At 46.6% G+C, this 22,319-nt stretch overlaps 2 protein-coding genes and 1 long non-coding RNA gene across 4 annotated transcripts in view; 1 reads left to right on the top strand and 2 right to left on the bottom strand.

Moving 5' to 3' along the window:
• Positions 1 to 3,324, bottom strand: part of LOC106991580 (uncharacterized) — a 117,595-nt gene extending 114,271 nt beyond the window's left edge. Inside the window, exon 1 of the long non-coding RNA XR_009598549.1 lies at positions 407 to 3,324. This is a non-coding gene — a long non-coding RNA (uncharacterized LOC106991580). The remainder of the gene's footprint in view (positions 1 to 406) is intronic.
• A 126-nt stretch (positions 3,325 to 3,450) lies between these two features.
• Positions 3,451 to 5,533, top strand: COMTD1 (catechol-O-methyltransferase domain containing 1). Its single transcript, XM_027962394.2, has 7 exons — positions 3,451 to 3,660; positions 3,809 to 3,936; positions 4,180 to 4,285; positions 4,374 to 4,492; positions 4,593 to 4,647; positions 4,901 to 5,034; positions 5,282 to 5,533. The coding sequence occupies exons 1-7, from the start codon at positions 3,567 to 3,569 to the stop codon at positions 5,432 to 5,434; spliced, it is 789 nt and encodes a 262-aa protein (XP_027818195.2). The 5' UTR covers positions 3,451 to 3,566; the 3' UTR covers positions 5,435 to 5,533.
• Positions 5,534 to 7,855: 2,322 nt separating this feature from the next.
• Positions 7,856 to 22,095, bottom strand: VDAC2 (voltage dependent anion channel 2). Of its 2 annotated transcripts, none has more exons than XM_042240757.1 (10): positions 21,962 to 22,095; positions 21,475 to 21,529; positions 20,318 to 20,386; positions 19,463 to 19,512; positions 16,014 to 16,166; positions 15,869 to 15,921; positions 14,625 to 14,852; positions 13,494 to 13,644; positions 9,484 to 9,541; positions 7,856 to 8,245 (listed from the first exon to the last, which is right to left on the bottom strand). In XM_042240757.1, the coding sequence occupies exons 2-10, from the start codon at positions 21,503 to 21,505 to the stop codon at positions 8,154 to 8,156; spliced, it is 885 nt and encodes a 294-aa protein (XP_042096691.1). In that variant the 5' UTR covers positions 21,506 to 21,529; positions 21,962 to 22,095; the 3' UTR covers positions 7,856 to 8,153. The 2 variants fall into 2 exon arrangements, with proteins under 2 accessions (XP_042096691.1, XP_004021550.1); XM_004021501.5 differs by lacking the exon at positions 21,962 to 22,095 and adding an exon at positions 21,733 to 21,852.
• Between the last annotated feature and the right edge of the window lie 224 nt (positions 22,096 to 22,319).

Below are 22,319 nucleotides of genomic sequence, written 5' to 3'. Positions count from 1 at the left end.
GCCCAGTCCTGGGGGTCCCCAGGGGAAGGTGCCCAGCCTCTGTGATGTCAGCAGGGCCAGGAGATGTAGGAGTGCAGGAGCCTCTTCCAGATCTGTCTTTGTGAACAGCTATTTCCAGTGACCCAGCCTGGCTAAGAATTTGGCAGGGGTCAGCCCCCTTGATTTCCTGGTGTGGACTGAGAGCACATATGGGCACCCATCCTCCCTGCCCTCATGAGCCTGTGGGCACCTTGGTGCTTAATGCGGCAGTTGCACTCAGCCTAAAGGGCAACTGAGGGAGGCAGAAAAGACCCTCCCTCTCCCTCACCCCTGGGGGCAGCTGCCCACATCCATGTGGCCCTCTGGAGAGGCCCAGCTCCCACCACCACCACTGGGGCCACCTCCACGGAAAGTAATCGAAGCCTACTTTGTCTTTAGCCCCCTGGCCTTCGAGGCAAAGGCACTGTAACGGTTTCAGAGGCGACACTTTGCTCCCCTCATTGTGAGTTGAGATACGGGCACTGTAATGGAAGAGACAAGAAATGAGTAGCGACTAGGGGAGGGAGGTGGAAAAATTAAATTTTGCGTGATCAGCAAGGTTTCAAACAATCGCTCGCCAACTGAAGTGGGTGCCACGTCTATAAGTCATTCTGTTTTATAGACCATTAGGATCTCCAGAGAGAACCTGCATGGAGACCACTGCTTTTTGTTGAAATTAAAATGTCAGAGAAAAAGAAATAGAACAAAACAGGGAATCTGCAATTAATTACCAGGCCATAAAAATTCAATAATCAGGAGGCAGAGCAGCCGCAGGCCCAGAGGTATCAGAGCCAGCGTAACAAGAATGGAATACATTAATCTTTTCAAATTAGTTTTTTAATCTGACGGGGATATATGGTGACATGCCTCCCCTCCCTGGCTGCCCCCCACCTCCACAGGCTCCAGGCTGAAGCCAGGCTCGGAGAGGGAGGCTCTGGTGTGAGCTTGGGGGTTGCCCAAACCTAGACCCCCAGACAAGAAGGAGAGAGGGTTTGCAGGCCAGGCTGAGCCCAGGGCCCCATTGCCACCTGGTTTGGTGGAAGGGTCTCAGTGGGGGTGCCAGGAAAGCACTTCTTGGGAGTCTGGTTTCCTCTGGGTCAAAAGAGCTCACTGTGGGACCCCCAACCAGGGGGCCAGAGAGGTTAACAAATCAGGGCTGGGGAAGTAAGTGTGAAGTAGTCTCTCTGAGCTTTGGTTTTCTCCTCCAGAAAATGGGAATAATACTTTGGCCACCTAATGCGAAGAGCTGACTCACCTGAAAAGACCCTGATGCTGGGAAAGATTGAGGGCAGGAGGAGAAGGGGACAACAGAGGATGTGATGGTTCGATGGCATCACCGACTCGATGAACATGGGTTTGGGTGGGCTCCGAGAGTTGGTGATGGACAGGGAGGCCTGGCGTGCTGCGGCTCATGGGGTCGCAAAGAGTCCGACACCACTGAGCGACTGAACTGAACTGAACCCACAAGGAGGCTGGATCATAGTGCCTGAGGCTCAGTGAAACGCCGCTCGCTGTTACTATTTGCACCGCCCTGACAGGCAGTTCCGGCGGCAGCCAGGAGCCGGAGGCTTCCCCAGCTCGGTATTCAGAGAGCATTTGTTGAGCACTTGCTGTGTGCTCAGCTGGGAGCAGGTGGTGGGGGAGAGAATAGTGGCCCCAGTCCTTACCCTGGAGAATAGTCAGGTCAGAGAAACAGTTGTGGGGACAAGCAGGATGCAAAAGATCAAAAGGCAGGGGGAAACTCACTACCCTTCCCAGCAGGCCGCTTGCCTGGCGACGGGGCACTGGGGGGAACTGGGAGGAACTAGGAGGGCTGACTCGAACCCACCCAGCACCCAGACAACAGGCTCCTCCCGTAACCCCTCCCGGGGGGCAGCGGGCTGATTGGTTAAAGGATCAGCCCACCCTTGGGTCTGCAAGGCGATCCCGCCCTCCACTCCTCGTGGTCTACCCACGTGCCCGGGCTTCCACATCTCGGGTCAGTTCTGGGCTCCGGGCCTCTTCAGTTCGCCCGGGTCTTCAGCCTCAGCCAAGCCGCCCCCGCCCCAGCCCCAGCCCCCGAGCAAGCCGGTCTCTGAGCCTTGCTGGGCCGATCCTCGCCTGGGAAGCTCCCCGCAGCGGAGCTTCAGTCTGCCCAGTGCGTTTTCGGAAGGGCTGGTGTCAGGGGACAGCCTTGGAGCAGCGGCCGATGGAATTGGACTCATTTAAATGTAACACTTATAGCCCACTAAGTGCCAGGCTCTGTGTGAATCCTTCACCTGGATTTTTTCACTCCATTTCTCCCCACCCCCCCCTCCGCCCCCCGCCCCACCCCAGGGAGGTTGGGACTATGAAGAACCCCATTTTACAGAAGAGGAAATTGTGAAGCTGGGATTGCTCACCAGTTCCCTATGTCCTGTGATCTCTGAGCTCAGCGTCATGAACACAAGCCAGGACAGCTTCTCTTATTCACCCACCCCCTTCAGCACACAGCCGGTGCTCTCCTCGCTGTTCAGAGGACAGTATCCCTGCATCCCTGCTGAACAGAGCTGCAAGGGGGACTCACCTGCACTCTGATGCCCCTCCTCAAGATGTCTTCCCTCCGACCTGTGACCATAACCACGGCTGCCATTTCTGGAGCACCTACTGTGTGCCAGGCTGTGTGATCTAGTGTCAGTAATGTTAAGACGATGGTCCCAGTTTTACACAAAGGAAAAACAGAGGCTCAGAGAGACTGATGCGGCCGAAATCTCACACCCAAGTCCAGCTGGCACCCAGGATTCTAGCTAAGGATATTGTCTCAGCACCCCATCAACCAGACCTGCCCCAGCTCCTGAACCCCTCCTATGGTTGTGTCCCCCCCAGACACACACTCCTTCAGCCTGACATCCTTGGTGACCTCCCCCAAGAGGCCTCCTTTGATTCTCTCAGTCACTCCCAGGGCTCCTTTAATTTCTATCATTTTGTACCTGTTACTATCCTATTATACCGACAGTCTACTCATCCACTCACATATGCCCCAAGGGGTTCTCAGAAAAAACGGTAGAGATGAGGAAGAAGCAGAGCCAGAAGGTGAAAGTGAAGTCGCGCAGTCGTGTCTGACTCTTTGAGACCTCATGAACTGTACCTGCCAGGCTTCTATGTCCATGGGATTTTCCAGACAAGATTACTGGAGTGGGTGGCCCTTTCCTTCTCCAGGGGATCTTCCCAACCCAGGGATCGAACCCGGGTCTCCTGCATTGCAGGCACACTCTTACTATCTGAGCCACTTCAAATTTTCCTCTGGGACTTAGGCCCCTAGACCTCTGGCGTCGGACGGAGAAACCCAAACATCCGATGTAGTGCTTCCTCCTTGCCCGGCGCAGTTGCTAAAACGGCCACCAGATGACACCAGAACCCCTCGGGCGGGGGCTTGCAGTAAGGCCATGTGGCCGCCAGATGGTGGTCGAGACCGCGGCTCCGAGGACACTGCCCCGGCAAGGCGGAGCCGCGAGGGTCCGCGGGTCCTGCGGCGGTCCCAGTAGCCCCAGCTCAAGTAACCTGGACGCCAGCTGCCTCCGGCCCGCACCATGACCCAGCCAGTGCCCCGAATCTCTGTGCCCGCTGCGCTGGCCCTGGGCTCGGCCGCACTGGGCGCTGCCTTCGCCAGCGGCCTCTTCCTGGGTGAGTAGCGCCGGGCCTTCGGTACCCTAGGCAAAGGCCTCGCGGGGAGACGGGCGGGCGCAGAAGCGAGGCTGACCTGTGGCTGAGGCTAGCTAACCCCTAGCACTCGAGATCCAGGCCCTGACCCGGCACCACCCCTCCCCGGCAGGGAGATGGTTCCCTCCTTGGCGATCCCGGCTAGAGAAGCGCCTGCTGCCCCCTGAGGACAGCCCCCTGTGGCAGTATCTGCTGAGCCGTTCCATGCGGGAGCACCCGGCGCTGCGGAGCCTGCGGCTGGTCAGCAGGGCCGAGAGCGGGACTGGGCGCCCAGCTCGGGCCGGGAGGGACCCACGTGGCCGTGTGACCTTGGGCTGCGGCAGTGTCCCTTTCTGGGCTTCCGGGCTCCCTAGGCCGGGCACAGTGAGCCTTCGGAGGGCCCGCCCTTGAGCCACGCCCACAGCCACGCCCCTGGGGCTCTAAACTTCGGGCGCAGAGGGGTGACTGGCAGAGCTAGTGCGACCTTCTCCTCCCTCGACGCAGCTGACCCTGGAGCAGCCGCAGGGGGATTCCATGATGACCCGTGAGCAGGCCCAGCTCTTGGCCAACCTGGCTCGCCTCATCAAGGCTAAGAAGGCACTGGACCTGGGTAGGCACACGGCCGGGGAGGCCGGGGACTGGCGTCACCGGGCTGACACCCTACTCTGGTCTGAGCCTGTCCGTGTCCATTTCCCCAGGCACTTTCACAGGCTACTCAGCCCTAGCGTTGGCCTTGGCCCTTCCCCCGGCCGGGTGCGTGGTGACCTGCGAGGTGGACGCAGGGCCCCCGGAGCTGGGGCGTCCCCTGTGGAGGCAGGTAAGTGTCCCACACACCTGAGCCTTCGTCAGGCCCCTGGAGCCCGACCACTCCCAGCTCCAGGAGAAGGGACATGCTGACTCTTACCCCACTCCTGCAGGCTGAAGAGGAGCACAAAATCGACCTTCGGTTGAAGCCCGCCCTGGAGACCCTGGGTGAGCAACGGAGTGGAAAGGGCCTGGGCGCCTTTTCCCTAATGGGACCACCCGGCGCGAGCCAGTGACCCGGTCCGCCAGGCGGGCTTGGGCAGTGACAGCCCCCCGCCACCCGGTCCGCGGCCACACGCAGGGTGGCAGGCCGGCGCCCTCGAGCACCTGAATGGCCACAGCGCCTGGGCCGGCCTGGGCGGGGGCTGCTGGCTGCTGGGGCCTCCGGACTCAGCCGCCTCTGCCCCTCCTCCCCCGCAAGACGAGCTCCTGGCCGCAGGTGAGGCCGGCACCTTCGATGTCGCTGTGGTGGACGCGGATAAGGAAAACTGCACCGCCTACTATGAGCGGTGTCTGCAGCTGCTGCGACCCGGAGGTGTCCTCGCTGTGCTCAGTGTAAGGGGCAGCCCCCGGGGGGTAGAAGAGACCCTCTTGGCCTGGGTGCATCTATTCCTCAGGCTTCTCCTCGCCGGTGCTCCAAAGCCCTGCCCAGAACAGTCACTTAAGCTCCTCCCCCAGGGATTCCAACAGAGTTCCCGGGCTTTCCATTCTGCCCTGCTCAGATCCCAGGTCGCCAGCTCTCGCCCCACCTCCTGCTCAGGCTCCCCAGGCCCCGCCCCCACAATGCCCCGCCCCTCCGCAGGTCCTGTGTCAGGGAGAGGTGTTGCAGCCTAAACCACAGGACAAGGCGGTCCAGTGTGTTCGAAACCTGAACGAGCGCATTCTGCGGGATGCCAGGGTCCACATCAGCCTCCTGCCCCTGGGCGACGGCCTCACCTTAGCCTTCAAGATCTAGGGCTGGCCCCTAGTGAGTGGCATCAAGGGAGGGGCCCTGGGAACCCCAGCAATTCCACGCCTGCTTTGAATCGACAATAAAGTGAGGCCTGGGACACGATCTTCTTGTGCTTCAGTGGTGCAGGGAGGGAAGGCCACTTCTTCACCAAAAGGGAACCTTTTGGCCACAGACATTCATCCCCTCCCTGGCACACTCCAGAGGACCCACTGGCACCAGAGGACTATGGCCTGACCACAGGAACTTCCAGCTGACTGGAGGCAGATATTAAGTTTTAACTGACCAGCCCACATGCAACTGGTTAGAAACCCCAGATCCTTATGGAGATTTTCCTCCAGGGGACCGAAGGGCTGGGAGACTGGCAGAGGTCTCTTAGACTCCCTCTTTACATCTCTTCCTAAGAGAAGCAAATGAATGAAGTTACTGTTCACTAAAGCTAGGACACTAGTGGAGAAGAAACTGGCATCTGGTGTCAGCAGATGGGCCTTGCACTGTGCACCGCTGTAGGCTACACCAATCCTGCTAGCCATGTGCCCACGTCTTCACAAAACTGAACCTGGCTTCACCTGTGCAGTGGAGGCCCTAGTCAACATCCCCTGAGACACCAGGCCACTTGACTGAGGACCTCAGGGCTGACTGGAGTTCATATATTCTGTCCTCCCCATAAGTCCTGGAGGAACATGAGACATGGGATCACTGGCCAGAGGTGTGAAGCAGACAGTCCACTAGGTAGGAGGCAATTTTTACCACATTCCCCAGAGGGAGACAAAGAAAACATTAGGTTTTCTATGAAAGCCTATGTAAGCGGAGGAGCAGAGGGCGCCAGGTGCTTCGCTCTTCTGGTTTAAACCTGTTTGCACCTCCCCGATCTGTAGGAAGTTCTTACCTCTACACCACAAATGAAGATCAGGCTCATATATGAAGTGTTCTTTCCACTAAAACTGCCTCAGGCTTCAGGCAGAAATAGCATCAGCCTAGAACACAATTAGGTTTTGCCCCCACATTAGCCCTGAAGTAGAAGGAAACCTGGAAGAGGCTAGAAGAAAGGCCACAGGAGCCCGAGCCCACAGCCGACAACTTTCACAGCCCTTGGGCATCTCGGATATACCCTGCATTTCAGACAACCCTCAGCAACCTGGGTGAAAACCTATTTTCCGCTCTCCCAATCATAAAAGCATACTGGGATGCACATGGGTGAACAGGTCCATTTTACTCTTAAGTATAGACACTTAGCTTGCAGACAGCTTTTCTTGTTTTTCTTCTTTCCTAGCAATAGTTCCTGCATGACTCAAAATAAACTGGCTCAAATCCCAACTTATTGCCATTAAGTTTGTGTCTTATACAGTGGGCCATTCCAGCCAGTTCCTTAGGACAAACAGTAAAATCAGAGGGATCTTTGCGCCCCACATTCCATCTGTGTGGACAGCTTATCTGGGTTTCTCTTATCAGATTCTTCTTGACCTAGAAATTTTCAGCATGTATCATTTTTTGGATAATGAGTCCAAGCACTACATTTTCTTCTTTGTTCTCTGACTACAAACTATGCCACAGATCTAGCATTATGAATGTGTTGAACGAAACTCTTCTCTAACTTTCAATGATATTGTTCCAACTCTCCTCCCATCAAAATTCCCCTTTCCTACTTTTCCAACCAGAATCATCTATTAATTGCTATCATTCAGTTCAAGCTCAGATTAAGGCCAATGGCCACCTAGCTTGAAGCCACTCTGCTCACAAACTTAGGCCCAAGCTTTTCAGTGTCTACCTGGAAAGAGATGAGTTAGATCTCTCCCTGGGGCCCATATAGACTGTCTGAGTACTGACACTGTCTACTCCTTATTCCACTTATTCCACTAGGGACTACACCTAGTCCCATCCCACCTAACTAGGGCCTGGATCATTTCCAGAGCAATAGCCCAAAGGGGTATGGTGTGTATATACAACCTTCAGCACCATCCCTTCATTTCTCTTCTTCTTCACTTACTGACTTATCTTTCCTGGAGTTAATGATGATCCAATGTAATTTTATACAAATTTATAAACTGAAGATATGAAGTCATGTATCTTCTTATTTTACTGTAGTCTAAACATTTTATGGAGTTATTCTCGGGTCAGAGGACTCTGTGGCACATATTTATAAAAAGAGCAAAATAAATGCTCACTGGAAAAATAAAGTCCTAGCTAGATATCCTACCAGGAATATTTGACCCTAGCTGCCAAGTTTTTAACTCTGCAAATACTTGGAGTCACTAATAACGTATACTCATTTTATTCATAATTTGTAATGTTTCAGGATACCAAAAGTAATTCTAATGATGGTTGAATTTAACAAAAAATCTTAACCTTAAGACATCCACTGATCCAGCTCATTCAACGGCAATATTCAACATTAAAAGGAGCATAAAACAAACATGCACACAGCTGCACGGTTTTCATAAATGTCTATTTCATTATTGGTGGGGAGCGCATTTAACAGTTAAATACATTTAAATAATGTATAGGTGACTGCATGACTGCAGTATTGGTAACTAGATAGACAACCAATTCAACTAGAAACCAGCTAACAAGTAACTGTCTAAATATTTAAAATACAGCTCTTGTTTAGATCATCCTTTGTTTTGATCACCTTCAGGGGGTGCGGGGGGAAGCCTGCTGGTCACACTGGAAATATATTAAGGCCAAATCTTCTGATACCCATTTCCAGAGGTTTCTTTCAGCTGAATTAAGCCTCCAATTCCAGGGCAAGCCCAAGTTTGTGGCCTCCAGCATTAATGCTCTTCCCATCTACCAGGGCAGACAGTGTAAGCTTCACACCTATAAACAAAAGCAGACAACCATCATGTACCTGCAAGACCTCATGGGACCCAGCAGTCACCTCACAGCCTGTCACTTTTTCTCAGCTTGCCAGATGACCTATAGTGCCAGCCACCAGAGGGCACTTGGGAGTACCTGAGAGACCAGGCAATTCATTTGGCACGATCCTGAGCAAGGAAAGCATCAAGTCACAGAGCATAAAAATGTTAATGAAGCTCAAACAGGAAAAAAAAAACAAACTCAAAATAGCTCTAGAAAATACAATCATGTTCAGTGCACTATCCAGACTAAAAGACAATGTGGACCCCAGGAAAGGAAAAGCTACAAGCAAGACACATTTTGGGACAAGTAGGGACATCTGCATATCGACCATGTATTAGGTATTATTTTAAACTGTTCATTTCTTTAGCTGTGAAAACAGTACTGTAGTTATGATGCCTTTAAAGTGATGCAGTTAAAAATGTTTTACTCTCATATGTATGCTAGGGCTGATGTGTCTGTATGTTTGCAAAATATACATTTAATTTGTAAGAATATGTGGGTAAAAAAAAGAGAAAAGGATTATGTATACAGACAAGGAGGGAGAAAACAAACACGGTAAATGTTAGTAACTGGCCACTGTAGGGAAGATTGAGTGTTCAAGGCACCATTCTTTTCTTCAGGTTTCAGAATAGTCGAAGTATGGGGAAAAGGTTCCAAGTGCTTCTGAACCTTGCTATTCAAATGCTGGTTCAAGAGCCAGTGACACTGGCATCACCTAAGAGCTTGTCAGAAAGACAGAACGCCATACCCCAGATCTATGTACTCTAATAAGATTCCCAAAGTGATTCAGGCACCCTTGTATTAGAGAAGTACTGCTCTGGAAAACAAGCAAGGCTCAAATTATTACGTAAAGTAAATGAGACTCTAGAGATCAAACAACCAAAGCAATGAGTGAACAATGACTGGAGAAATAAAAATTACTACAAGACATTTCAGGCACAAGTGAAAAAAGTAAATAACCAGTCTTGTGCCTATGAAGGACAATGTTTGCATACTAAACCATTTAGGGAAATGTCATCATAGCTACAACTTCCAAATAGCCCAGCATTAAAAAAAATAAAAATAAAATTGTAGCAAAAGGTAAACATGTGTTCATTGTACTTTTGTCAATTCTTCTGTTTTGAAAGGTTTACAAAATAAGTTGAGAAATGAAAACTGATTTTGAAAATACTATCAGAACAACCCTTAAAACTTACCAGGCCTCAGAGTCTGAGTATAGCCCACTCCAATTAAACTAGAGTTGTTGACTTTTGCCTAAGATAAAATGCAAAAACACATGTAAGACAAATCTTTGAATGGAGAGACAAGGCCCATTTCTCTATCATGCAATCATGACATGCTCACTTTTCCATGTGAGGTAGTAAAATTTAATATTGTATTAAGTTAAGCAAAAACCTTTTCATACTGTTCAAGGCAAGAATACTGAAGCGGTTTGCCATTCCCTTCTCCAGTGGACATTCTGTCAGAAAGTGAAAGTAAAGTCGCTCAATCATGTCGGACTCTTTGCGACCTCATGGACTGTAGCCTACCAGGCTCCCCTGTCCATGGGATTTTCCAGGCAATAGTACTGCAGTGGATTGCCATTTCCTTCTCGAGGGGATCTTCCCAACCCAGGGATCGAACCCAGGTCTCCCGCATTGTAGACAGACATTTTACCGTCTGAGCCACCAGGGAAGTCTCTCCGCCATAACCTGTCTGTCTTGGGTGGCCCTACATGGCATGGCTCACAGTTTTCTTGAGCTAGACAAGGCTGTTGTGGTCCATGTGATCAGTTTGGTTGGTTTTCTGTGATTGTGGTTTTCATTCTGTCTGCCCTCTGATGGATAAGGATAAGAGGCCTATGGAAACTTCCCTGATGGGAGAGACTGAGGGGGGAAACTGGGTTTTCTTCTGATGGGTGGGCCATGTTCAGTAAATCTTTAATCCAATTTTCTGTTGATGGGCTGTGTTCCCTCCCTGTTGCTTGACCTGAGGCCAAACTATGGTAATGAAGATAATGGCGGCCTCCTTCAAAAGGTCCCATGCACTGCTGCACTCAATGCCCTCGACCCTGCAGCAGGCCACCACCAACCCATGCCTCTGTCACAAAGGTCCGCCTAGTCAAAGCTATGGTTTTTCCAGTAGTCACGTATGGATGTGAGAGTTGGACTCTAAAGAAAGAAGAATTGATACTTTTGAACTGTGGTGTTGGAGAAGACTCTTGAGAGTCCCACGGACTGCAAGGACATCCAACAAGTCGAGCACAAAGGAAATCAGTCCTGAATATTCATTGGAAGGACTGATGCTGAAGCTCCAATACTTTGGCCACCTGATGTGAAGAACTGACTCATTGGAAAAGACCCTGATGCTGGGAAAGATTGAAGGTGGGAGAAGGGGACGACACAGGATGAGATGGTTGGATGGCATCACCAACGTAATGGACATGAGTTTGAGTAGGCTCCAAGAGTTGGTGATGGAGAGGGAAGCCTGGCATGCTGCAGTCCATGAGGTCGCAAAGCCAGACACAACAGAGCAATGGAACTGAAGCAAAAACCAGGCCCCACTTAACTCTTATCTACTAAACTCAAATTGTCAGCAGGACACAAAACTCTTGCTATCTTTGAGGATGTATCTACAGACCCTCAACTGTCCACAGAGCACAAAAGCCAAGTACTCTCATAAAAACTGTTCTTGCTGAATCTAATCTAACACAACAAAACCACACCAGAATTTGAGAAATGGAAGTTTACCAGGCTCACTAACTACACAACATGACATACACACCACCTTCAAAATATGGCGTGTGTATAAAGTTGTGACTATGACACACACTACTTTCAAGGGTCTTCCTTACGAATCTAAACCATGCATATTCTAAATCTCCAAATGATAAGCACTTCCTCTGAAAAAAAAGACTGACTACAGCCTCTTTACCTCACTTTCCTACACCTCTCATGTACAAACCTGGGTCCTGGCTGCATATAACTAGACTGTGCTTCAGAAGATGTTCCAACGGAGCACTGTTGACCAGTCCAGATCCCTACCCTCCCTGTACCATTCCACTATTTTAGGATTTTAGTCACAGACTTTCAAAGGCTACGAGAAATTCTGGAGAGGAAGACATGGTCAGAAGCTTCTAGCTCCACTCTCTCCCACTTCTAAGACCATTAAGCCACACCAGAGGCCTATGGCTGTCATGGGATCATCTCATCCCAGTCTCCATGGCCCAGCTTGCCTAGTCTGGTTTCTTTGCTCTTCAGCATTCCGAGTGCTATGGAAACAAAAAGGTAACAAGTAGTCCCTGACATACAGGCAAACGTCAGATAAACGACACCTGTATTCACTTGGCACTATAGCCAAGTCTCCATGAGCCTCCCATGACCATGTGAGTTAGTTATCTAAGGAAGAAATGTCCACCAGTAACCATCTTGTGCCAAACCAATCAAGGGTGCTGAGTAGTTCAGTCATGTCCAACTCTCTGTGACCCTGTGAACTGCAGACTGCCCAGCTCCTCTGTCCATGGAATTTTTCTAGGTAAGAATACTGGAGTGGGCTGCCCTTCCCTTCTTCAGGGGGTCTTCACAACCCATGGGTCAAACCTGCATCTCCTGCATCAGCAGGCAGATTCTTTACCACTGCGCCTCTTGGGAAGCCTGCCAAACAAATCAAGAGCCCAGACAATAAAATAGCTCCTACTATTTCAGGAATCAACCACAAAACTGATGGAGCAGTATGCAAGGCTTCAGGGGTGATGCTTGATTACAGTAACAGCAGCACAACTTAGGTGGGATATGCTAAATACATTTCCAAATTAATCCTCTGAAGTCATTCACTGATACACAAGTCCCAAGCTGCATTCTTCCCATTTTAGACTGTGAAAGAGCTACATCTTCTGCTGGTATTAAACCTGTGAGGGTGCCAGAGACACACATTTGAAAAGAACAGCAATGCAGCTACCACAGCATAGTGTGGATCCTGAGGGTTTTACTGCTGAGGTGTAGTTAGAAACAGAGAAGGGGAAAATAAATGAATCACTGTTTTGCCAATGGGAAAAGCATTCTGGGTGCTTCTCATTCTCTCTGATAACTCTGCTAAGAAACAAGAATGGGGTTAAAACTTAACTGCCTAAATTATTAAAACATATTGTCCCCAGGAGTAAAGATCATTTTATGTAACAGAAGTAACTCTCATTAAGGTTTCTTATTCCAGTATAAACAGTGCCTGACCTATAACCAACCAACACACAGAATAGTTGCTGATCTGCCTGGAACTGGAGCCGGTGTTCCACACCTCAGACACTGCACTCCCTCCCACCACAATCCACTATGACTGAAGGAAGAAACGGCAGAAAGGGTCCAAGGACAGGACTAGGGTGGCCATACAACTCAATTAACCTGAGGTAAAGGGGAAGTTTCTGTAGGACTTCCAGTGCTAAAGCTGGGATAGTCCCAGGCAACGCAAAATGAGCTACCTGGACACCCTAGACAGGAGGGAGACTGAAAGCCTTGCATGTCCAGTCCTGGACTACCCCTCCTTTCTTCCCTCCCTTGCAGCGAACTAAGTCCTCCTCTCCAAGCTGTAGTTTCTTCACCTGCAAAACAGCATGTGTACTACTGGCTGCTGAGATCAAGTCAGAAGATATTTTGTAAACCACTGAAGTCAGGCGCAAAGTAACAAAATACTGTTAGTTCCCAACAAGGAGAGCTGCCCAGGACCCGGAAACACTGGCCTCCCCAGCCTGGACAGGACTGGGGTGCACAGTCATCATGTGCGCTATTTCAGTGGGCTTCCCAGGGGGCTCAGACAGCGACGAACCTGCCTGCAGTGCAGGAGATCTGGGTCTAATTCCTGGGTCGGGAAGATCCCCTCGAGAAAGGAATGGCAACAGTATTCTTGCCTGGAGAATCCCATGGACAAAGGGCCTGACAGGCTACAGTCCATGGGGTTGCAGAGGGTCAGACACAATGAGCGACCAACACTTTCACTTTTCGTACTACTTCAGTAGCTTGGAGGTTAATTAAAACACACTCCTGTGGCCTGGATATCAAACATCTAACACTATCGCCACAGAAAAACCAGCATTCCAAGTTCTAATCTCAATCTGTGTATAAACTGTGGTTTACAATTACAATTTCCAACCACAGTTACAATTTTCAACACAATCTAATAGACCCAAAGATTAAGTCCCACAATGAAAATCCCATTCTAAGCCGACAAGAGTACTTACAGAAATGGAAGCAGTGGGATCCAGTTGATATTTAGCTGCAATTCCAAAGCGAGTGCAGTTGGTTCCTGATGTCCAAGCAAGGTTTACTGAAGTGTCAAGATCTTCACATACTTTCTGATAAATTGATCCTCCAAATTCTGTACCATCATTGCTATGAGATATTTTAAATTAGTCAATCCAGACTACACAATGTAATAATGTCTAATGCACATGGCTGACACTATAGCATCACATCTAAATAAAAGCCACTGCTTACATGGGTTTCTAGTGTTTCACTAAAAACGTTAAAGTTCTAAAAACATGAATTGGTCAAATAAATCATGGTATATCCATTCAGCAGAATTACCATGCAGCCACTAACAATCACTAAAACTACATAATTTTAACGCTATAAGAAAATGATCATAATACATTAATGTAGCGGAGAAGGTTATGAAACAGTCTTTCTGGCATGTATTTTATATATACACATATAAAACGGTGAAACATCAAAGCATTAATAGTTAACAAAAATTATACATCTAGGTGGTGGGATTATGGACAATTCTGGTTTTCTTCTTTTACTTGTTACATACCAACGCATCATTTTTGTAAGGGAAAAAATTCTTTAAGTCCTTTCCACATATACATTTACTTTGGGTTAAGAAAAGACTCTATACACTTTAGACAATCCTACCAAACGAGCACCGCACACATCACAATCAAACGAGAGCACTAGCAGAGTCTGGCAGCACCTCAGCTTTTTCCCCTGGCCACACTGTGCAGCCTGTGGGATCTCAGTTCCCCGCCCAGGGACTGAACTCAGGCCACGGCAGTGAAAGTGCCAAACCCTAACCAGTAGACCACCAAGGGGACCACCAAGTCTTAGCCTCTTCCAAAAATCCAAAGCACATTAAGCCTCATGTGAAATGAACATTTACTTTACTCTCTCAGGACCAAAATTCAGAGTAACGTTTTTTATACAGAGTAACATTTCTATATACTTCTGAGAGGGCACTCAAGAAATGCCCAAAGATGATATTTTTATGTTAGGAGAACTCCTTTAGGTTGTACCAAGATTCAGAGATGACAGGAGATAGCAACACCACTCTGAGGTCCCACATCATAATATTCCAAAAAAGAAATACTTACACATTAGTGTGTAGCTGGAAGTCCCCAGTCCTGTAGCCCACTGCAAAGTTATTCCTTGTCAGCTTTGATTTGGCACTGTCAAAGGTCATCTGGTACCCAGCAAGCCAGCCCTCATAACCGAAGACGGCCGAACCATGGATTGCAGGTCCAGCAAAATCAAAGTCAACATCACAACCAAGGTTTATACATTCCCTCTTGTAAGAAGACTTGATTTTACCACTTTTCTTTCTAGAAAAAGAACAAACTGACTTAAAACTGATGCCAGTAAAAAAAAGGTTTACAGACAGCAGGTACAAAACAGACTTAAATCAATCTCACTATAATGGGGAGTAGAGACATACTTCACTGTTTTATCGAAGTTCACTTTATAGTGCTTCCCCACACACACGCAAAGTAAGGGTTTACAGCAATCCTGCACCAAGCAAACCTGTTGGTGTTTTTTCCAACAGCATTTGTTCACTTTGTGCCTCTGTGTCACATTTTGGTAGTTTTCACAGCATTTCAAACATCTTTATTATTATACTGTCTTTGTAACAGTCATCTGTGGTCACTCATCTTTTGATGCTACTACTGAAGGCTCAGATGTGTTTTTTAATTAAGGTATCAGTTCAGTCGGTCAGTCATGTCGGACTCTTTGCAACCCCATGGACTGTAGCATGCAGGCTTTCTTCAGTTCATCGAGTCAGTGATGCCATCCAAATTAAGGTATGTATGTATATTGTTTTTCCCCCAACATAATGCTATTTATACTTACTAGCCAATATTCTAGTGTAAATGGAACTTTTATATGCACTGGGAAACTAGAAAATCTGGAAGACTTGCTTTTTCACAATATTCACTTTACTACGGTGATTTGGAACCAAACTTCCAATATCTCTAAGGTATGCCTCCGAACAGGTGGCAAGATAATCATAAGAGGCTAAAAAAAGAAAAAAACAAACAAACCCACAGCTCAATGAACTAAAAGACAAAGGCACTTGGGGTGACTAGATTGCCACTACTATAGGAAGAATGCTTTGCAGAGTTGCTATCAGTCACAAAAACCTATTTAAAAAAATGTTCATTCCAAGTTAGTGGCACAGTGATAAAAGGCAAATAGCTGAAGGCAAGCCAAGAACCATACTGCTCATGCTCCAAAGGCAGAAACAGAAACTTGCCAACACATAGCACCTGAATGTGTACCTTTCCTTAAATACACTGAAGAAAGCTTTAAACTTAAAGCAGATAAAAATGCCCATGCTTACCCTGTGTTTGGTGAAAAGGTGGTATCAAATGTCAGTTTCAAACCTTGGCAAATCTATTTCAAGAGAAAAAGAATTTTTTTTCAGTTTATTTCCTTTTTGAAACACAAAAATAAAATAATACTAAACCACATTTTCAAAATGTTACCTGGTCTTCAATAGCGATTTCTGTTCCCAGAGTGTTATCAGTGTTCCACTTTTCTGTGAAAGTCAGACCATACTCACACCATTTATATTTGGTCTCCAAGGTCCCAGTAACTTTACCAGTGTCTGTATTAGATGAACCAGATGTCGAGAATTCCTAACAAGACAATAAAAAAGTTCAGAAACTTTCTCGTAAGCCTGCAATGATACACTTTCTAACTTACACAAACCCCACTGAAACCCTTAGTAATTCACTAATCCCTTTTTCTAGCTTCCCAAACACTCCTAACCCTCTGCTACTGAGTAAATACAAGAGTGACAAACTAGCTTGTTAATTACTACCATCTTGTTACTGCTGACATTTTCAACCAACAGATCAAAAGTTACTTGAATATGATTCTCAAGTGAACAACAAACTATAAAGTTTTTAAGGAAATTCCTGCTAAAGTGATCCTGAGTTAAAAAAAAAAAATCAGTGGGGGGAGAGGGATAGTGAATGGGTATTTTAGAACTGCTTCCAATCTACCAGATAGTCAATGAAAACACTAACTAGGTCAGCATGGCTAATCATACACTCCCTCCATTAAAATCAGTTTACACACAATTTACTATGAAATGGTCCCTGAAATTCCCTAAAAGGAAAGCACTCCACTGAAAGAATCTATGACACAAAGTTTTTAATTCTTTGGTAACCTCAATATTCTGTTTTTCTGCCACAGTCTTCATCAGGTTCTATGCCTTTCCAATCACCTTTCACATTTTCCAAAAAAAAAAAAATTGGTGGAAGGAAATTCCCTTTAACTGGTTCATATCATCTATAATATAAACTATACTCTGTAGAACAGATGATCACTGGAGAAAAATCTGTGCAGTGACTGATTTGAGATATATCATATAATCTTCTGTTTGTAGCAAATATAAATAACTTGCCAATCCCTAACTGTACACCAACTGAAAAGGAAGATATAATATGGAAAGAGCTTATCTGAAATTTAAAATCTGCTACAGATAATCCAGAAATCTAATCTTTATGAGCTTAGTATACAGGCAAGCAGTTGAACTCTTCGAACATAAAATATTAAAATGCCTTGAGGGTTCTAATTTGACTACCAATGTTATACTCTATATGGGAAAGCCAAATTTAAAAACGGCTGATATGAACTTTTTAGAGATAAGAAGAGAATTTCAACCTGAAATTGTGATACTTGCAGAATGCGGAAATATCCAAAGCTGTATCCATTGGAGAAAAGACCAATCATCTTTCACTTACAAAACATCATTTGTGTAACTGCTGCTCTGCAGTGACACAGACTCAATTCTTCAGGTCATATATACTATATAAGAGTCTTACACATTGTCTCCTGAAATTAGATGCTTTCATCAATAGAAACTGAGTCAAAACTCGGCGCTCAATGCCCATAGTAAAAAGCACCAGATTGTGTTAGCAAATAACACTGGATATAAAATTAGGAGTCCTGATATCAAGTTCTGGCTGGCATTTACTAAATGAGTAACACTAAGGAAGACACTTTTCCGGGTCTCAGTTATCGCAACTTTAAAAAGTTTAAGCCTCCTATCTCTGGAGGATTAAATAGGTCTGATTTTGTCAAAGTTTTGCATATATTCACGTGCTCTACACAAAAGGATATTAAAAACCATATTAAAAAGCAGAGACATTACTTTGCCAACAAAGGTCCATCTAGTCAAGGTTATGGTTTTTCCAGTGGTCATGTATGGATGTGAGAGTTGGACTCTAAAGAAAGCTGAATGCAGAAGAATTGATGCATTTGAACTGTGGTGTTGGAGAAGACTCTTGAGAGCCCCTTGGACTGCAGAAGATCCAACCAGTCCATCTTAAAGGAGATCAGTCCTGGGTGTTCATTGGAAGGACTGATGTTGAAGCTGATGTGAAGAGCTGACTCATTTGAAAAGACCCTGATGCTGGGAAAGATTGAGGGCAAGAGAAGAAGGGGGCAACAGAGGATGAGATGGTTGGACGGCATCACCAACTCAATGGACATGGGTTTGGGTGAACTCCGGGAGTTGGTGATGGACAGGGAGGCCTGGCGTGCTGCAGTTCATGGGGTCGCAAAGAGTCAGACACGATTGAATGACTGAACTGAACACAAAAGGAATGCATTATGAAAACAATATAAAATACATTCCTGTCCACAGTAAACCTTTCCTTTCAAACAAAGATTTTGATTTATCAAACAATCTAGTACTAGATATACTGCTCTGATTATTCCCCAGTTTAAAGCTGATTTTGTCCCTTCAGCCAGCAAGTAAAATCTTAAACACTAGAACTGAATCTTCTACTTTTTTTAAGAAGGGCTTTGTGTTTCAGCAACTTATTTAAAAGGGGCCAACAAGTCAGAAGAGTGAACACAAACAAACACCAAGTCACTGCTCTCTGTAACCTGTTACCCTGGGCTAGTAAGTCACTCACCCACACTGAATACTCAGGCCTCCTTTCTGACCAAAGAAACCAAACAGATGTGACCAATATAAAACCCAAGAAATCCAAATCTAGGCATTAAGAAACTACAAAATTATTAATTTAAGTAAATACCAATTGCACTAAGTGCACTAAATATACTAAGGGAGTTAACTATAGAAATAATTTATCAAAATAATAACATTCAATATGCACACACTATACCCATCCCCTAAAGAATCTAAAAAAATTTTTAGGAGGAAAAAAAATTACAAAAAATATAGTTTTACTTTACTCTCTTTGAGGGAGTTTGTTAGGTAGAATCAAGACATCCAAATATAAAAATATTAACCTCTTTAAAAATACTCAAATTTAAGACTCTCTAAATTCACAAAATACAAGTGGAAATTTCCCCCCAAGGAGGGCTGCTAGATTATGACCATTATATAAATAATTAGTACACTCAAATTAAGAGTTATTGAGTATGTTTATGCCCAGGACTCTTAAGTATTTTTCCTTTTTTCAAAAGATATTTATTTATCTATTCATTTGCCTGTGTTGGGTCTCAGCTGCAGCATACAAGACCCTTTTTTTGGTTACAGCATGTGGAATCCTTTAATTGTAGCATGTGGGATCTAGTTCCCTGACCAGGGATCAAACCCAGGCCCCCTACACCTCGAACATGAAGTTTCAGCCACTGGACCATCAGGAAGTCCCCCTGAACGCTTTTCAAAGATATTAAATGGGTTACAAAAAAGTGTAACAAGTTTCCTACCTTCAAGCTTGCAAACAAGACTTAAGTGTCTTTTCTGAATTTCTCGTGCATGGCAAAACACATGAAAATCAGAAATCATATCTAAAGCCAAAATACATCAAGATAAAATTCTCTTAATATGAAATTATCTTTTGCCTCTTCTTTAAAATAAAGTGGGTAGACATCTTTCAGTTCTAACTATTTTATGTGTTGAAAAGTTACATAAAAGTTTGTCAGAACTTATCAAATACCTAACACTCACCACGCCGCTGCACGACTTTGTTTTCACATCCAGTTTCACCAACCCAAAACCTTCAAGAAAGCAAAAAAGAACAAAATGATTCTTTTGTACAAAAAGATGCATACCAATGGCTGACTCTACATATAAAAAAAATTTCACATATTTAGAGAAAGATAAATGTGTTAATACACAGTATTTAAATGAAAACAATTTTAATTACTCTATAAACTAACATGTAAAGGACAGAACATCTCCAGGAAGCTATGCCTAGTGTGTCAGTGTGTATTTAGCACCCATCCTCAAAAAGGCTTTCAAATCATTTTTAACAAAGCACGTACTAAAGAATGCTTTTCAAACCTAAATATCAGATCAGACAATCGATTCAATTTAAATACGAGAACTGTCAACAACTTATTAAAATACAAGCATTTACAACATTTGTCCCAAAAGCATACTGCAGTTTGGGATCAATAATCTAAACAACTTCAGAAAGAGCTAAAAGGATAGGGAGGGTGGGATATGGAACAAAATCATCAAGAAAACCCAAATTTATTTGAAAAACCCCATAATCTTTTAGAAGTCACCACCATAAAAGCCCAAAACAGTAAAAAAAAAAAAAAAAACAAACGTAATTCTAGTCAACCAAGGCCTAAACTGCATCATTGAGCATAAAAGCATACATTTTTTTTTTTCCCTTAAAGGTAAATTTCTTGAACTAAAGAATGAAAAAATGGAGAAAACTGGGATGGAAGGGGAATGTAGATTGTTACGGTACTCTTTCACCAGGAGAGTTATCTGAAGAAATTATTAATTTCACCGAGCAGTACAAACTTACACATTTTCACTTCTAATCTAGAATTTTTAAACAGTTCTTACCAAATCCTTTGTTGAAAATATCTCTGGCAGCTTTGCCAAGGTCAGCATATGATGGAGGAATACACATTGCTGGTGGGAAGAAACATTCCTGTGTTAATGTCCTTGTTCTCCCAGTCTGCCCCAAAACTAACTTAGGACCCACTGTTATCATTAAATCCAAGAAGGCCACCTTGGTTTTGAAACCACTAGAAGCTACAATAAAAAGACAATAAAACTCCATGAGGGAAATATCAGCACCAAAGGCTTATTTCTAAAATGGATAATAACACTTAAGTATCTATACAAACTTGGGAAACTCCCTCCAGACTTTCTATTCCTAAATTTACAGTGTTTATAACCTCACTTCCTAGGGACTAGTACAAATACACATATATCCCTATACATAAAAATTTATCTGCCAAAATCCACTGGAATGGATATAGGTATATATGTAAATTGGCCCACTGGAATGGGCCAATTTAACCAAATGAGTTAAAATAAAATACTAAGACATGTCCCCTTCACTCCCTCATTTATCCTTTAGTATCCGCACTGAGGCCAAAACAATATTCTAGAATGGAAAGAGAAAATTAACTCATATTTGGGCAACCTAAACACTGGAACTTAAAAAATGCAGCCACCTATGTTTAACTCAACCGTCTGCATCAACTAAACATCCAATACACTTTAAACATATTAATATGACACTCAAGTCCTCGGCCAATGCTATGAGACTTAAGGGCAAGCAATCTGAACTCGCCACACCAGCTCATTCATTCTACATAGCGCGTCCACGCCCTTAGGAGCACATGTAATGACCTTGCGCTCTCAGAAGGGGGATTACTACTTCCTCTAGAAAAGTGACCGGCCCAATCCTCCACAGGCTGAATCCGACAAATAACTTTTTGCTTCTGAGTTCATCAAACGCACGTCCAAAAACTGAAGGTGAATGCGGCCACAGACCAACTCCCCAGGCCTAGTCCCCCTATCCGAAATCCATGCCACTTACACCCTCCTCCGCAGAGCCAGGGAAGTCAGACAGTGGACTGGCTACCGAAAGGGGTGAGTTTACAAGCCCTTGGAAAGATACGAGAAAAGAAGCTGCGGTTTTCTGGTCAACAGGCTTCGGCTGCCGGGTCACCGCCGCCCCACCCCGCAGAGAACCCCGCTAGACTTACGCCGCGCGCAGTTCTGTCCGTAGGTCGCCATGGCGAGGCCGTGGGGAGAGGTGATCTGAGGGAGGGACAAGAAGTGCGGTCAGCAGGGGTCAAAAGCGAATCGAGGGGCCAGAAGGGGGTCTCAGATATCGGGAAGAGGGGCCGCGGGGCAGCGCGGCCATCTTAGGGAGTCAGGGCCGACCCCGAGAACGACTCAGGCGTCTTGCTTGGCCGCCGGGGCCTAGGCCCAGGGTCCGAGTGAGGCGGGCGTGGTGGTACCTGGTGGTCTCCAGGGGGGGAAGGGAAGGCGCCGCTGCCGCTCCGCTAGCAGCTGAGGCCGCTCGGCTCGCTCGGCGTCGGGCTGCAGCTGCCGCGGCTGGAGGGCGAAGTGAAGGAGACACCGTTCCGCCCGCCGCAACCCTGTCCTCCCCTCGCCAGGACCCTGCCGCTGCCCCTGGGGCTGCCCGCCGCGCCTGTCCCCGCAGCGCCGCCCGCTGCTCACTCCAACCTGCTCCGAAACGACCACGTGTCCCGAGCGCACCCGTTCCCCCGGGGTGGGCCGCCTCGGTCCCTCGGCGGGGGCCGGAAAAGTAGAAGCTGCCGGACCTTGGGTCAGGCAGCGACGAGGGCAGCCCCAGAGTCGAGGGGGCGGGGAACGGCGGAGGCAGCGCGGGGGGTAACGCGCGGGCGGGGGGATGGGGTGGAGGCCCCGCGCGCGCACGTCACGGGCGGGGCGGGGCGTCAGGAGTGTGCCTGCGCGGGGTTCGGCTCGACTGGGCGCGGCTGCACACCCCGCTGGTCACGTACATCTCTCCAACTCCCTTTCTCCCCTGTGGTTCGCACACCCTGCAGAGCCAATCCCCAGT

This window comes from Ovis aries, chromosome 25, assembly GCF_016772045.2.
Source record: "Ovis aries strain OAR_USU_Benz2616 breed Rambouillet chromosome 25, ARS-UI_Ramb_v3.0, whole genome shotgun sequence".
NCBI lineage: Eukaryota > Metazoa > Chordata > Mammalia > Artiodactyla > Bovidae > Ovis > Ovis aries.
This window is presented reverse-complemented; position numbering and strand designations above follow the sequence as displayed.